The 14,635-nt window shown below is 51.1% G+C and overlaps 1 protein-coding gene across 1 annotated transcript; it reads right to left on the reverse strand.

The window, feature by feature from the left end:
* Window positions 1–1,757: 1,757 nt before the first annotated feature.
* On the reverse strand, window positions 1,758–9,145 carry RND1 (Rho family GTPase 1). Its single transcript, XM_003481567.5, has 5 exons — window positions 8,922–9,145; window positions 8,056–8,143; window positions 5,317–5,426; window positions 4,298–4,432; window positions 1,758–2,863 (listed from the first exon to the last, which is right to left on the reverse strand). Exons 1-5 carry the CDS (start codon window positions 9,039–9,041, stop codon window positions 2,618–2,620), a joined length of 699 nt encoding a protein of 232 aa, XP_003481615.1. The 5' UTR covers window positions 9,042–9,145; the 3' UTR covers window positions 1,758–2,617.
* Between the last annotated feature and the right edge of the window lie 5,490 nt (window positions 9,146–14,635).

Here is a 14,635-nt window from a genome sequence, read left to right on the forward strand (position 1 = left end):
TTTTCTATTTCCTCCTTTATAAAATAGAATACCAGGAGTTCCTGTCATGGCGCAGCAGAAACGAATCCGACTAGGAACCATGAGGTTTCGGGGTCGATCCCTGACCTCGCTCAGTGGGTTAAGGATCTGGTGTTGCCGTGAGTTGTGGTGTAGGTTGCAGATGCGGCTCGGATCTGGCGTTGCTGTGGCTCTGGCGTAGGCCGACGCTACAGCTCCAGTTCAACCCCTAGCCTGGGAACCTCCATATGCCACGGGTGCAGCCGTGAAAAGACAAAAAAAAAAAAAAAAAAGACTAAAAATAAATAAAAAATAAAATAAAATAGGATACTAATACCATTTATCTCACAGGATAGGATTGTGAGGCAGTGAAAAGTGCATGTTCTGGAGCCAGGTTGCCTGGATTTGTATCACTTTGTTACTGTCACTTTCTAGCTGTGTGACCTTAGGTACATCCATCTCTCTGAACTTCAGTTTTCTTGTCTGTAAAATGAGGTTGGTAGTACCCCACAGGGTCATCACAGGAATAGGTAACATATAAAGAATTGATAAGCACCCCTGACCCGTAGTAGACATTTAATAAATGTTAGCTCTTTTCAAGATTAAATGCGATAATACAAGTAAAGCACTCAGCTCATCACTTAGCACAGAGTAAGTACTCAATACACGGTAACTTTGTATCTCTAGCACACTGAAACTTGGGAACAAAAGAGCTTTAAGCTGGAGTTCCTCTCTTGGCTCAGTGGAAACGAATCTGACTAGTATCCATGAGGACGCAGGTTTGATCCCTGGCCTTGCTCAGTGGGTTAAGGATCTGGCATTGCTGTGCCTGTGGTGTAGGCCGGCAGCTACAGCTCTGATTTGACCCCTAGCCTGGGAATCTCCATATGCCGAGGGGAGTGGCCCTAAAAAGCAAAAAAAAAAAAAAAAAAAAAAAAGAAAGAAAACAAAGAGCTATAAGCAGCTGAAGAGAAGGGGTGTTAAGGCTCCTGAGCTGCCATCGACAGGCCATGGAATCGAAGGTCAACAGAGCGGTGGGCATCACCTCTCCTTGAACTCAGAGATCAAAACCCCTGCAGCATCCCAACCTTGGCTTCTGTCTGTCCACCCTCTGCAGGGGTTGGGATCTCAGCGGCTTGGATCCCCTTCTGATGATCTCACTGAACCTTGTCTCTGTAGGTCTCTAGGGCAACAAGATTCTCAACCATGAGTGATTTTGCCCCACGGGACACTTAACAATATCTGGAGACATTTTTGGTTTTGACAACTCAGGGGTGCTACTCATACCCAGCACGCAGAGGCCAGGAAGGCTAAGCATCCTCGAGTGCACAAGACAACCTCACAACAAAGCATTATCTAATCCAAGATGTCATTTGGTCTGAGGTTGGGAAATCCTGCTCTAGTGCTAAAGAGATCTCATTTGCCTCGGCAGGACTGGGGCGGGGAAGGAGATGAGGTGGGAGGTGGGGGTCGGGGCGATGCGGGGGGAGGGGATCCTTGTTAGAGGTGCCAGGGAACGGGGCTGGCAGCCACTGTGCAACCCACAGAAAGGACCTCAGGACAGCTTTTCCTCATTATCAAAGACCAAAGGAGGAGGTTCCGTTGTGGCGCAGCAGGTTAAGGCTCCAGCGCTGCTGCAGCCGTGGTGCGGGCTGCAACTGCAGTTTGCTCAGCCTGGGAGTTTCCACCTGCCAAGGGTGTGGCCAAAACAAAACAAAACACCCAAAGGAAACAAAGAAACTAAGAACACTGGAGCCAGCTTCTTTATATGTGTTATATTTTTCATTAATAAATAGGTTTTCTTCTTTAAACACAGAACATATAACAGATTGAAACACTCCCCCCTCCCCCCAATTCCAAAGACGAGAGTCTATAAAACAAATGCCAGCTATACTGCCCCAAGGGCAGAGAAAGTCTGGTGACCCCCACCCAGCCCTGCCCCCTGCAGCACCACCACCCCCACACTGCAAGAGAAGGGGGTCTGGGGCTTCTCCCTTGGACCCTGGGGACTTAGGTGAGAAGCATGAGAATGCATGATGTCACCTCTCCAGGAGGCATGGGCTACGCAAAGATGAGGTTTCCTTCGCATTGGCTCTGACCAGCTCCTGCCCTTCTGATTTCAGTTATGAAGCACCCGGGCTCGGCTCCCAGAGGAGCTGCCTCTTGGCTTCCCCCCGCTCTCCACTCATCCGCAGCCTCCTTGGAGGGGAAGGGAAGGGCTCAGGCACCCCTCCCATCCCCTGGCCCGCATGGAAACGCTGTGTGGAAGAGGCATGATGCTGAAGGTGAGGCTCCCGGAGGCCCCCAACCGAAGCCATGAGGCCAGCATGCCCCCCAGGCCCCCACACCTGTCCTTCCTCTGGAGCGGAGGGCACGGGGACAGCCGCCCCCTCTACCACCTAGTGCCTGGCTTGGGGTGTGATGGTTCTTTCTCAGTGTCAGGTCCTCAAGCCGGGCCTGGCTCTTTCCTTGTCCCGTTCCTGTCTCCTTCCAAGCCCTCACCGTGGCCGTCTGAAAAACTCGTGTCCAGTGTCCTAAAATGTCTCCTCCTCCCTCTCCCCGTGCCTCTGCAACCCCAGGGAGGAAGTGGGAGGTTGGCTCCCCTCTCGAACCCCCAACTTCACATAATGGAACAGCTTTTGGCCTTTTCCTTCTTGAAGGTGGAAGAGATGAGTTCGGAACGACTGGGGAGGTGGAGCAGCCGCTTGGAGAGGCTTCGGACAGGGCTCTTCGGGGGCACGGGGCTGGGCTTGTTCAGACACACCATGGACGCCGTCCGGAAGATGCTATGGATGCTCTTCTCGGAGGTGAAAGCCGAGCCTTCCAAGTAGATTTCCGCACCCAGCTGTTTGGCTATTGCACAGCCCTGGAGGGGAAGTGAGGTCATCAGGGCAGGGATCCAAGACGGCTCTGAAACACCACCTTCTGCCTTCCGAGGTTAGCGGTCCTCCCCGCAGCTATGCTGATGGGCCCAACTGCCAGTCTCCCACCACCCCCCTCTGCTGATTATTTTCCTTTTTTCTTTTTAAAATTCTGTCTTATTTTTTGGCCACAGCACCCACAGCATATGAAGTTCCCAGGACAGGGATTAAACTCGAGCCACATCAGCAACCTGAACCTCAGCAGTGACCCAAGCCACAGCAGTAACAACGCTGGATCCTTAACCCACTGAGCCACCAGGGAACTCCTCTGCTGATTATTTTCTGAAAGTGATAGAGTCATTGGGAATACTTTTAAAACCACACTGTTGCCAAACCAAATAAATTGGAATTTCTGTGGGTAGGTCTAGACAATAGTATTTTTAAGAGCTCTCCAGGCAACTGTAATGTGAACATTGTTTTAAAACAAATGATCCTGGAGTTCCCATCGTGGCGCAGTGGAAACAAATCTGACTAGGGACCATGAGGTTGCGGGTTCAATCCTTGACCTTGCTTAGTGGGTCAAGGATCCGGCATGGCCATGAGCTGTGATGTAGGTCACAGAGACGGCTCAGATCTGGTGTTGCTGTGGCTGTGGTGTAGGCAAGCAACTACAGCTCCGATTAGACAACTAGCCTGGGAACCTCCATATGCTGTGGGTGCAGCCCTAAAAAGACAAAAATAAAAAAAATTTTTTTAAAATAATAATAATAAAACAAATGATCCTTACACTCCCATGTGCATAAGGAATTATCCAGGGATTTAATTTATTTGGGGTTTTTGTTTGTTTGTTTGTTTGTTTTTTCTTTTCTCTCTGTAGGGCCACACCCGCAGCACATGGAGGTCCCCAGGCTAGGGGTCAAATGAGAGCTATAGCTGCTGGCCTACACCGAAGCCATAGCAACACCGGATCCTTAACCTACTGAACGAGCCCAGGGATTGAACTCGAGCCCTCATGGACACTAGCTGGGTTCACCACCACTGAGCCACGATGGGAACTCCCTAGGGATTTAATTTAATTTCATTAAAATGCAATTCCCAAAACTTTCTCCCAGAGTGACTCTGGAGGTAAGGAGTCAGGAATTCTAACAAGCACCTCTAGGGATTCTAACGCAGGTGGTCCACAAAAAGAAAACCACCTGTGAAACGCTGGCACACCCAGGAATGGCTCTCCTGCCAAACTACAGCATAAATCTGAGTAAACTGGTTACCCACCACCTCTATCCAGGTGACCAGTTTGCTGACTACAGGCTCCCCAGAATACCAGTTCCCTCTTGCCGTAGTGAGAGAGTTTGAGCAAGGGCCATGTTTCAAGCCCTCTCCTGCAGCCTTCCCCATTGTACCTCCAAGACACACACACACACACACATACACACACACACCTGCTCATAAGAGATGGGTGCCTGCTTCTGGTGGGACAGCTCCATCAGAGTGCTCAGATCTGTTCGCAGGTCTGTTTTACAGCCAATAAGCAAGACACGGGTGCTGGGACAATAATCCAGAATTTCTGTCCTCCACTGAAGAGCCGCATAAGAAGATGCGAAGGAGGAAGGAAGAAGAGTCAGTGGCTGATGGCCACCCAGACAAGCCCAGCTGGCCGCATCACACACGCTGTCCAGCTTCCCTCTAGCCCAGCCCTCCTTCTGAGTCACAGCATCACCACTGCACTAATGACATCACCTTCCTGCCCGTGAGGCCTTTGGGGCCGCAGGAGTGTTGACCTGATAGCCTGTCCCCCAGTTCAACACCCCAGCCACCAGAGAGAGAGCACAGGGCCTGATCTCTCCCTCTCTGCCAAGCATAAGGGGCAGGGGTCTTCCTGCTCAACCCAGTCAAAGGGCTTCACAAGTCCAGAAAGTCAGGAAGAAGCCAACCCCGTCTCTTTCCGAGGGAAGGAGAGAATCCCTGAGTCTTCTGGGAAACTAGGCTGGTTCCACAGGGTATCCTAGATCCTCGGTATGGGCAGACCTTGCCGCCCAGACCAAGGCATGTGCTACCAGCAGTGCCACTCAGGCCTGCCTGGCTTGCCTAGTCCTAGTAGGCCTGGGATTGAGGTCTATAAAAGGTGCCACTAAAAGGTCCCTTCCCTGAGCCTCACATCACATCACAGAAAGGTTCTCTACCCTCAGTCCCTTGCTTCCTGAGTCTCCCCCACCACCTGCCCTTGCTGGGCCTCTGGCAGAGCAGGGTAGGACTGGAGCAAAGGCAGGATGCAGAGGGGATGGGAGAACTGGGTTCCAGTCCCAGAGCTACAGCTAATGGTGTGGCCTCGGGCACATCCCTTCTTCCCCCGGCCTCAGTTTCTTCCCCTTATGCAGGAAGGGGAGTAGATGACAAGGTGCCCAAGCCTCCCCTGTGATCTCAGGCTGAGCTAGCGATGGTAGAGTTTATCCCGCCTCACCTTCTTAAGGGCACTGTCCACTGTCTCGGGACGGCTGATGTCAAAGCATAGCAACACTGCATCCGAGTCACTATAGCAGAGTGGACGGACGTTGTCGTAGTAGGGAGATCCTGGGAGAGGGGAGAAAGCGCTGACGGTGAGCCAAGGCCATGTCCCGGCCCCTACAGGCCGAAACCCAAAGAGCCCAGGGAACACACCATGCTTGGTCCCTGAGGTTAGATGGCCCCACCCAGCTCCCCAGGGGAACGTGCTGCAGCGGGAAGCTTGGGACCTGACCACCTGCCAGAAGCCAATGCAAGAATATCACCTTCCTTGCTCCTGAACAAGCGGAAGGGGCAAACGAAAAGGGGGGTGGCATCGAATTTGGCCCTGTCTGGGTCTCCCACAGTGGGCTTAATTAAAAGTCCACAGTTTTCTGAGTCCCCGAGGGAGCCGCCCCCAGCCCTGCAGAGAGACCAGGGCTTGCCTAAAGTCTCTTTTCTAGAGTCTGCCTGCTGCACGACCTCTGCTCATTTCTTCTGCTCCAGGGTCCCCCCCAGTGAAGAAAGAAATCCGCCTGTTATATAACTGGCCGCCCTGTGTCTTTGCCATGGGATCAGAACTCCAGGAGGCTGGCCGGGGAGGGAGGGCATGAAGAATTCAGTCCCACTCTTCCTCCCACCCAAATCGGCTTACACTGCAAAGGGCACAAGGAAAGCAGTAGCCCCCATCCCAGGATCTCAAGGAGACAGCCTCAGAGACAACAGCACCAATAGCTAGGATTTAGAGTCTTGAAACAAGGGTCCTTTGCGGGGAGGGGAGAAGGCAGGGCAGACCCAGGGGGTCCGAGATGGGAGAAAGCTAGGGCTCGAGCCTGCCCCCCTCCACCCTGGGGAAGGAACAGTAGCAGATTTGGAACAGACAATCCGTGCTCAGAATAGCAAGCAGCCCCTCTCCCTGCACCGCAATCGCCATGGAAACTGGGGGGAATCCAAGCTGAGGCAGGGGGTTGGTTGTTAAAAAAAAAAAAAAAAAAAAAAAAAGGAGTAAAGGGGAGTCGGGAGCGCTGCCCACTCCTTCAGCAGCCATTCCCCATCCGTCTCTGAGGTGGGGTCTTACCCCAGCAGGCAGCACTGAGCGAAAGGAGCACTGCAGCACCAGGGAAGGGGGAGGGGAGGAGGCCTCCATTCTGGCTCCAAGCGATCCCCCTCCCCTGGGACCAGCAAGTGAATAATGGGGACTGCTTCAACCCTGGCCCCAGTGCTGGGGGGCCCCGTCCCACACACCCCTGCCACGCTTCCTTCCTTGTGGGCACCTCGTTTGAAAAGGGGAAAAAGGGAGTTTGAGGCTGACTGATAGGCTGCATCCTTTTGGAACTTGGGCGGTGTGGGGATGCAACACAGGGAACAGAGACCACCTTGCTGATTTTCGGTTATCTGGATTGGGATTCAAGGGCTGCCGTCTGACTGTGGGAGGAGGGGGGAGGGGCTCTTTGGGGCCTTGGTAGTGAAAAGAGATGAGCTGCGGTAAGATCTTGGGAAGACGGAGAGGTGGACAGAGTACGAGCAGACGAAAAGCCATACATCATGCAGCCAAGCTGCATTCCGGTCCAGCCCAGCCAGCATAGCACAGCCCGGGATAACCAGTTCCAAGCCCTGGAACTGCCACGGAGCAGAGCACACCAGGTTGAGGAATTTCTGGTTTGTTTGGGGGAGTGGAGAGTAAGGGGAATGATTACCCCTGCCTATCTCCAATCTTTGGAGACCTCAAAATTGGATCATGGGAACAACAGCTCTTGGGAGGAGTAGGATGGCATATTTGTATGTAACTGGAAACCCCTAGTGATTTATAGTTCCTCTTAAAACTCAGCCTGAATATGCATTTTTGGAGAGGAGAGGATTTTATTTCCTTTCTCCTATTCCTGGCTTTTATTCCTTAATTATGACTCTGAGCTCAGTCTATTAAAAAAGCACTGGCGTAAAGAGATAATGGGAAGGAGTCAGAATCAAAGCCAAGGCGAGCCTAGCACTGAAGATTGAGGGATGAGAAGCTTCAAACATATTGCTTTCTATGTCCCAGAAAGACGGAGCCCGGCCCTGGGGAGGGGGGATGGTCAGAGCCAACATTGCCCTCCCTCTACCTACGATGTGACCGTGCCCCATATCAAGCCCCCACCCTCCAAGGCATGGATGATGCATGGCTTCATCCCTAAGCCGCAGAGGTATGACAGTGGGGCTGAGCTGCGGCAGGCCTGCAGGCAGCAGTGGCCCGAGATGGAATGCGGGAGAGAAAACTGAGTTGGGAGCAATATTTTCCCCAAAGCAGACGTGTCTCCCTGCCTCAACCACAACTGCCTCCAGCGGCACGGCATCCTGCCTCTTATTTAGCTTTGCTCCGGGGCGGTGAAGGCTGTGTGTGCGTGTGATGGGTGGCAGGGAGTAGAAACGGAGAAGCCCTGACTGCCTCCCCAGTAGCATTCTGGGGTCCGCTCACCTCATCATCCCAGCCCTCTGAAGGATGGAGCTAGACCCAGAGAAGTGAGGAGCTTCTGGGGTTCATCCACTCTGCACCCCTGAACCCACCACCTGAGTTGGCCAAACCCTCCCCGACACCAACCCAAGAATTTTCAGGTCCCCTTCTTTCCGTTTCCTGGTGAGCACCACACTCCTTCCCATCCAAGAGGGAAACAATTTCTAAGAGGCAGCGGCTGCGGCAGAGCAGTGCAGGTGGGAAGGGGGCATGTGAGGCCAGCAGTCTTACCTGAGGTGTCCCAGAGACTGAGCTCCACCCTCTGGTCCTCTGTTTCTAGGCAGGCTGTGTAATTCTCAAACACAGTGGGCACATACGTCTGTGAAAAGAGGGAAACTCGTCACACCTTAGGTGCCCCTACCCTGGTAACCCTCCAGTGAGTGCTGGCTCCCTAAGAAGCCACTCACCCTAGTGAGCCACTCAAGTGGCAGGGGATGGGGAGAGGAGGGGATACCTGGAGCAGGACCACATGGAGCAGGAGGGAGAGGAGTGTAGATACAGAGGCACTTGCTCCATCGAGGAAAGAAATGTGAATGACTTCCTGCCAGTGACAAGCCCTCATATCCTAGATGGTCAGGGCGACACATGCTCAGATTCCTTTTGTCCCCAGATTGGTCTGTCTCCCAATTTCAGAGCCACAAGGCAATTCTAGTTCTTTATCATCTCCTCACAAGCCCCTTGGACCATCAGGGCAGCAGAAAAGAACAGCAGAAGCCTGTCTGGGGACAAGCGCATGGACCCTTTGAGGGTGGGTGGAGGCACCCGCGCAGGTAATTCATCAAAAAGAAACCCCAGACTCTCAAAAGCCTCCAGTTTCCTCTCCCAAGAGAAAACTCCAGGATGAAGGGAGGTAGGAGGGTATTTGATCGGGGACCTATGGGTGAAGGGGTGAGGAGGAGCCAGCGGGGCGGCAGAAGTGGAACAGGTCTCAGGGGAGGCTAAAGCAGGGCTGTTCTCCAGCCAGAACGCGGCTGAAGATGGAGTGGGGTGGGGTGGGGTGAGACAGCTCCTCTGGGCAGGTGGGAACCTACCCCTCGCAGGCAGGAAGGCAGGCAGGCAAGGAGAAAAGCTGGCCAGCGGGCGGGCGAGCCACTCACCTCGGGATAGCAATCCTTCGCCAACACCTGTAACATTGCTGTCTTCCCACACTGCACGTCCCCCACCAGAACGAGCTTACATCTGGCCACTACTGGCTGAGGGGTCCGTCTCTCCTTCATGGCTGCAGCCTCCGCGGGATCTGGACTCGGATTCAGAGAGGAGAGGGTTGCGCCAGGTGCGTCTCCGCACACCACCCAGTCCGATTCCCTGCCTCTCTCCAACTGAGAAAGAGGCCGGCACAGCCAGTTTATATCTCCCTGGATGAGCCAATCATAAGAAGAGGCGGACTCTGTCACAGCCAATCCCTGAGGTGGGATCCCCTCCAGCAGCCAATGGCAGGAGGATCTGAGTCAGAGCCCCCGTCCTCCCTTTCCTTTTTCTTAAAGCTGCACCATTGCTTCATCTTTCTGAAAGGGGATTCCCACGTTGTTTTGCATTTGTATTGGGGGGGGAAGGGACACAAAGTAAAACTGAATGGTCTTGAGTGTCCGCCAATGAGTGCCAAAAACAGTAAACAAGCCAAGAATGCAGAAAGTGAGGTCAAGTGGAGTCGTCCCAGAAGAGAAAGACTTCGCTAAACTGTGGACATGTGGCACCCCTTGGGGAACGGGTGGTCCCAGAAATCTCTGACCCCTTTGTTCCATCCAATGCCCACCCAAACCAGTTCTCACTTCTGGCTTCCCTTCACAGAAGTTCCTGCGCAGGGACCCCTTTTTCAGCTCCTGCTGGACCCCTTTCAATGCCCAAGTCTCTTCCTCAGAAATCACCTTCACCAAAAAATAAAAACGCCTTCTTGCGTCACCTGGAAAAAACCCACAGAGCTCCTGACCCAGAGATGGGCAAAAAGAAAGCAATGAGAGAGTCTGGCAAGGGGGGTTAAGAGAGAAGAATACACAGAAAACAAAGTCACTGTCTGTTTGGCCAGACAACCTCTCACCTCAGGCCTGGCAGGATCTGCTTTAGGGGTATTTGTTCTGCTGCTTGGGTTCAGCTTCCTGAATGAATCAGGCACAGGTCCAGTTTCAGGTTGACAACTACTGATTCTAATGAACTGAGTGTGTCACCTGGTTGAAGTCCAGACTGGAAGTCCAGGGCCTGGGACTTTGGGACTAGGAAGCTAGAGGGCAAGATGAGGCCCTCACAGCCCTTCATCTCACCACCACTGGCCAGAACCATGGGATGTATGTAGGCAGCTTGGGTAACACATTGATTATTCAGGAACCAAGACAGCCTGCAAGGAGGCCTCCTGGGGACCAGGGGTTGAAGTAAGACTGACCTTGGGCAAAAGTGAGAGCCCTGAGGGCTTCATCTTTGGGTCCCTTCACCTTGTCAAGCCCAGCACCTCTGGAGCACAGAGTCCCCTTCCAACTGAGCTTTATTCACCTTCATCACTGCCCCACCCAGGGGTATCTTCCCTGGTATAAAGATGCTTAAAAGTCTTCCCTGGACCCAAAGGGACAGATCTCTAAGGGTAAGATGGCCGATGCCCACTACAGACAAGGGAATGGAGGGTATTTGGAGATTGTAACCTAACCAGTGTGTTCCCGTCAAAGCCTGTGGCATCCAAGTCCAAGCTGCTTGGCTGAGGTCTCTGGGGCTAAGGTCTGCACTGCCCTCTGCCCATCTCCTAAGGCTCCCCCTCTAGGAATCAGAAATCACCCCAGGGAAACTCCAGGGTAGAAAGACAGTTATCTGGGCGCTACCCCTGGCTGGTTACCCTCTTCTCTCAGGCTCTCTGGAAGTTTCTTCCTGCTACCTTTCCCAAGGCCTCATCCTCAGCCCTCGGATCATGTTCTGTCTATAAAATTTGTCCTCTGCTTACCCTTTTCCAGCAGCCTGGCAACCTCTCTGAGCTGCCCGTAAGTATGGTTTGGGAGAGTTCCAGGAACAGCGATAAGATCACAGCCTGCCTCAACCTGGAGTCCTCTCCCTCAGCCTGAGCTCTTCCTCTTGTCTCCCACCCTCAGTCCCATCTGGACTCAGGTCTGGAGGCATCAGTGGGGTTCCCATACATCCTCTTAACCCTTTACAGGGTTCCCTCCAATCCAGCCCCAAAGGGTTTAGCCCTCTCTCTCCCCCACGTTCTCTACCAGCCTCCCCCTACACACGCCCCCTCCCTGAGCCACCCCAAATAAATATTCAAATAAGTAAAAACTGTTCTTGCTAGGCAAACAGCTTCTTCTGGCTTCTAGTAAGACTGCCGTTCCTGAGCTCCACCCAGATAGAAATTCTGGGAACTAGGCTATCACTGATTCTTCCTTGTGGCTGAATTCCAGGGGAGGGCAGCCTGAAGCCTGAGCCAGGAGATGGAGCAGCCCCCATCATGACTGAGTTTCAAGCTTGTCTCTGAAGATATTTTGTGGGTCACATGCTTATGCGTTGTGTGTATGAGAGAGAGAGACAGAGAGACAGAGAAAGAGGCTGGAAGGAAGTGTGGAAACATGAAAGGAGGATGGGGAGTTCCCGCTGTGGCTCAGTGGGTTAAGAATCTGACATAGGGAATCCTGAATGGCTCAGCAGAAACAAATCTGACTAGTATCCAGGAGGATGCAGGTTTAATCCCTGGCCTTGCTCAGTGGGTTAAGGATCTGGAGTTGCCATGAGCTGTGGTGTAGGTCACAGATGTGGCTCAGATCCGGCGTTGCTATGCCTGTGGTGTAGGCCAGCAGCTACAGGTCCAATTTGACCCCTAGCCTAGGAATCTAAAAAGGCCAAACAAACAAAAAAAAAACAACCCCCACCCCGACATAATTTCCATGAGGATGAGTGTTGGATCCCTGGCCTCGCTCAAAGGGTTAAAGACCCTGTATTGCCACAAGCTGCAGCTTAGGTCACAGACACACAGCTTGGATCCCCCTTTGCTGTGGCTATGGCCTAAATTGGCAGCTACATCTTTGATTCAGCCCCTAGCCTGGGAACTTCCATATCCAGCATGTGCGGCCGTAAACAGGAAAAAAAAAGAAAAGAAAGAAGGATGGAACCAAAACTCAAGAGGTCTGGATGTTGGACCAGCTCTGCCCTTAACAACCTATGTACACTTAGGAGAGTAACTTCTCCCTCTGGGCCCCTGTTTCCTTTTTTTTTTTTTTGCTATTTCTTGGGCCGCTCCCGCAGCATGTGGAGGTTCCCAGGCTAGGGGTCGAATCAGAGCTGTAGCCACCGGTCTACGCCAGAGCCACAGCAATGAGGGGTCCAAGCCGCGTCTGCAACCTACACCACAGCTCACAGCAACGCCAGATCCTTAACCCACTGAGCAAGGCCAGGGACCAAACCCACAACCTCATGGTTCCTAGTCGGATTCGTTAACCACTGCGCCACGATGGGAACTCCCCCGTTTCCTTGAATGTAATGTGAGGGGTTGGACTAAAGGGGTTTTTAACCTTTTGTTTTTTAGCAGTTAGACTCCCTCCAGCAAGTCTGTGTAAACCTCTTCCCAGTGTCTTTTTTTTTTTTTTTTTAACTCCATAGCCAGAGTAATACATGTACAAAGTTACAAAATTTCCTGTCAAGATCAGGAAAGTTTAAAACAAGGTTATATTTGAAAAAGTTATCCTAAGGTGAAAGAAGTTAGTCACCAAAAAAACACATACTATATGATTTCATTTGTATGAAATGTCCAGAACAAATCCAAAGAAACAGAAAGTACATTAGTGGTTGTATAGGGCTGCAGGGGTTGGAGGAACAGAGAGTGACTGCTAATGGATGTGGGGTTTCTTTTTGGGGTGATGAAACTCTTCTAAATGTGTGGTGATGGTTGTACAATTCTGTGAATATACTAAAAACCACTAAATTGTACAGTTTAAATTGGTAAATGGTATGTGAATTATATTTTGATAAAGCTGTTTCTTCCTTTCTTTCTTTCTTTTCTTTTTTTTTTTTTTTTTGTCTTTTTTAGGGCCACTCCTGCGGCATATGGAGGTTCCCAGGCTAGGGGTCTAATCAGAGCTGTAGCCACCGGCCTAAGCCAGAGCCACAGCAACTCGGGATCTGAGCTATGTCTTCAACTTACACTGCAGCTCACGGCAATGCTGGATCCTTAACCCACTGAGCGAGGCCGGGGATCGAACCCGAAACCTCATGGTTCCTAGTTGGATTCGTTAACCACTGAGCCACAACGGGAACTCCAAAGCTGTTTCTTTCTTTTCTCTTTCTTTCCTTCTTTATTTATTTTGGCTATGCCCATAGCATGTAGAATTCCCCAGGCCAGAGCTCAAACCCGTGCCACAGCAGTGACAATGCTGATCCTTAACCCACTGAGCCACCAGGGAACTCCAAAGCTTTTACTTTAAAAAAAATTTATAATTCCAAAAATTTTTTTCTGATTTTAAAACAAATTTAAGGCATCATCATTTAATCCATAGAGATTTCAGTACTCACCTGTAAAAGAAAAGAATTCTTTGTTGATATAATCAAAATACCATTATTGGAGTTCCCAGTGTGGCTCAGTGGTTAACGAATCCAACTAGGAACCTTAAGGTTTTGGGTTCGTTCCCTGGCCTCGCTCAGTGGGTTAAGGATCTGGCGTTGCCACGAGCTGTGGTATAAGTTGCAGACATGGCTTGGATCCCGTGTTGCTGTAGCTGTGGCAAAGGCCGGCAGCTACAGCTCTGATTCGACCCCTAGCTTGGGAACCTCCATATGCCACAATGTGGCCCTAGAAAATACAAAAAAAAAGTCAAAATACCATTATTACAACTAAAAATAAATGACTCCTTAATATCACGAGATATCCAGTGTTAACATTTCCCCAATTGCATCATATATTGATTTAGTCGAATCAGAATCTAAACAAGGTCCACTCACTGAATTTGGTTGATAGGACTCTTAAGTGTCCTTTATTTCACAGGTCTCACCTTGTTTTTTTTTTTTTTCTTACGATATATTTGATGAAGAAACCAGACTGTTTAGTCTACAGTGTCTTTCATATTCTGGATTTTGTTGATTGCATCTCCAGGGTGTTGTTAACATGTAGTAAACTCCTTCACAAATTAAATCTTATGCAGAATCCCCCAAATGCTAAAGCGATGAAAACCAAAAAAACTGCTCTGGTTGAGTCCCAATAGGGGACTTGGGGTGGGGCTCACTCAGCCTCCTCTCCCCTCCTGGGGTAACTCTAAGGGACAAAACTCCAGGGAACACAGTTTAAAAACTACCAGCCTGGACAGCGTGTGTGTGTGTGTGTGTGTGTGTGAGAGTGTGAGTGTGCGTGTGTGCGTGCGCCACATGTCCAAAGCTCAGGGCTGCCCTATCTATCTTTTTTTGGCTCTGATTACTCTGATAAGGTCCTTGTCTGAGACAGTGACGTAATACACAAAGGTGGTGAGAATGAGAGCAAATTCAAACTCACTCTGACTTTTACCAGAAGGTACAGAAACCCAGTACTTTCTCCTCTCTAGAGAGCCTTACAAAGAGCTTCCGGGCACCCTGCCACATGCGTCCCCCCAGGAATTTAGCAGGGCAGGGCCCATTCTCCTCCCCCACGCACCCACCCCTCATATGACTCAGGTGCTCCATTTCTCAGTTCTAGACCATAACTTCTCATGACAGCAAGGTTCTCTGGCCCCCTGGTCTTGGGAACACCTAACCTTTTGACTGGGATTTTTTTCTTTTCTTCTTTCTTTCTTCCTTCCTTTCCTCCCTCCCTCCTTCCTTCCTTTCTTAAGATTTTTATGGTGCAGTGGTTAACGAATCCGACTAGGAACCATGAGGCTGC

Source organism: Sus scrofa, chromosome 5, assembly GCF_054392235.1.
Source record: "Sus scrofa isolate SSC_HxYL_T2T_F1_AM1 chromosome 5, Sscrofa_HxYL_maternal_Yorkshire_Landrace_v2.0, whole genome shotgun sequence".
NCBI classification, from domain to species: Eukaryota; Metazoa; Chordata; class Mammalia; order Artiodactyla; family Suidae; genus Sus; species Sus scrofa.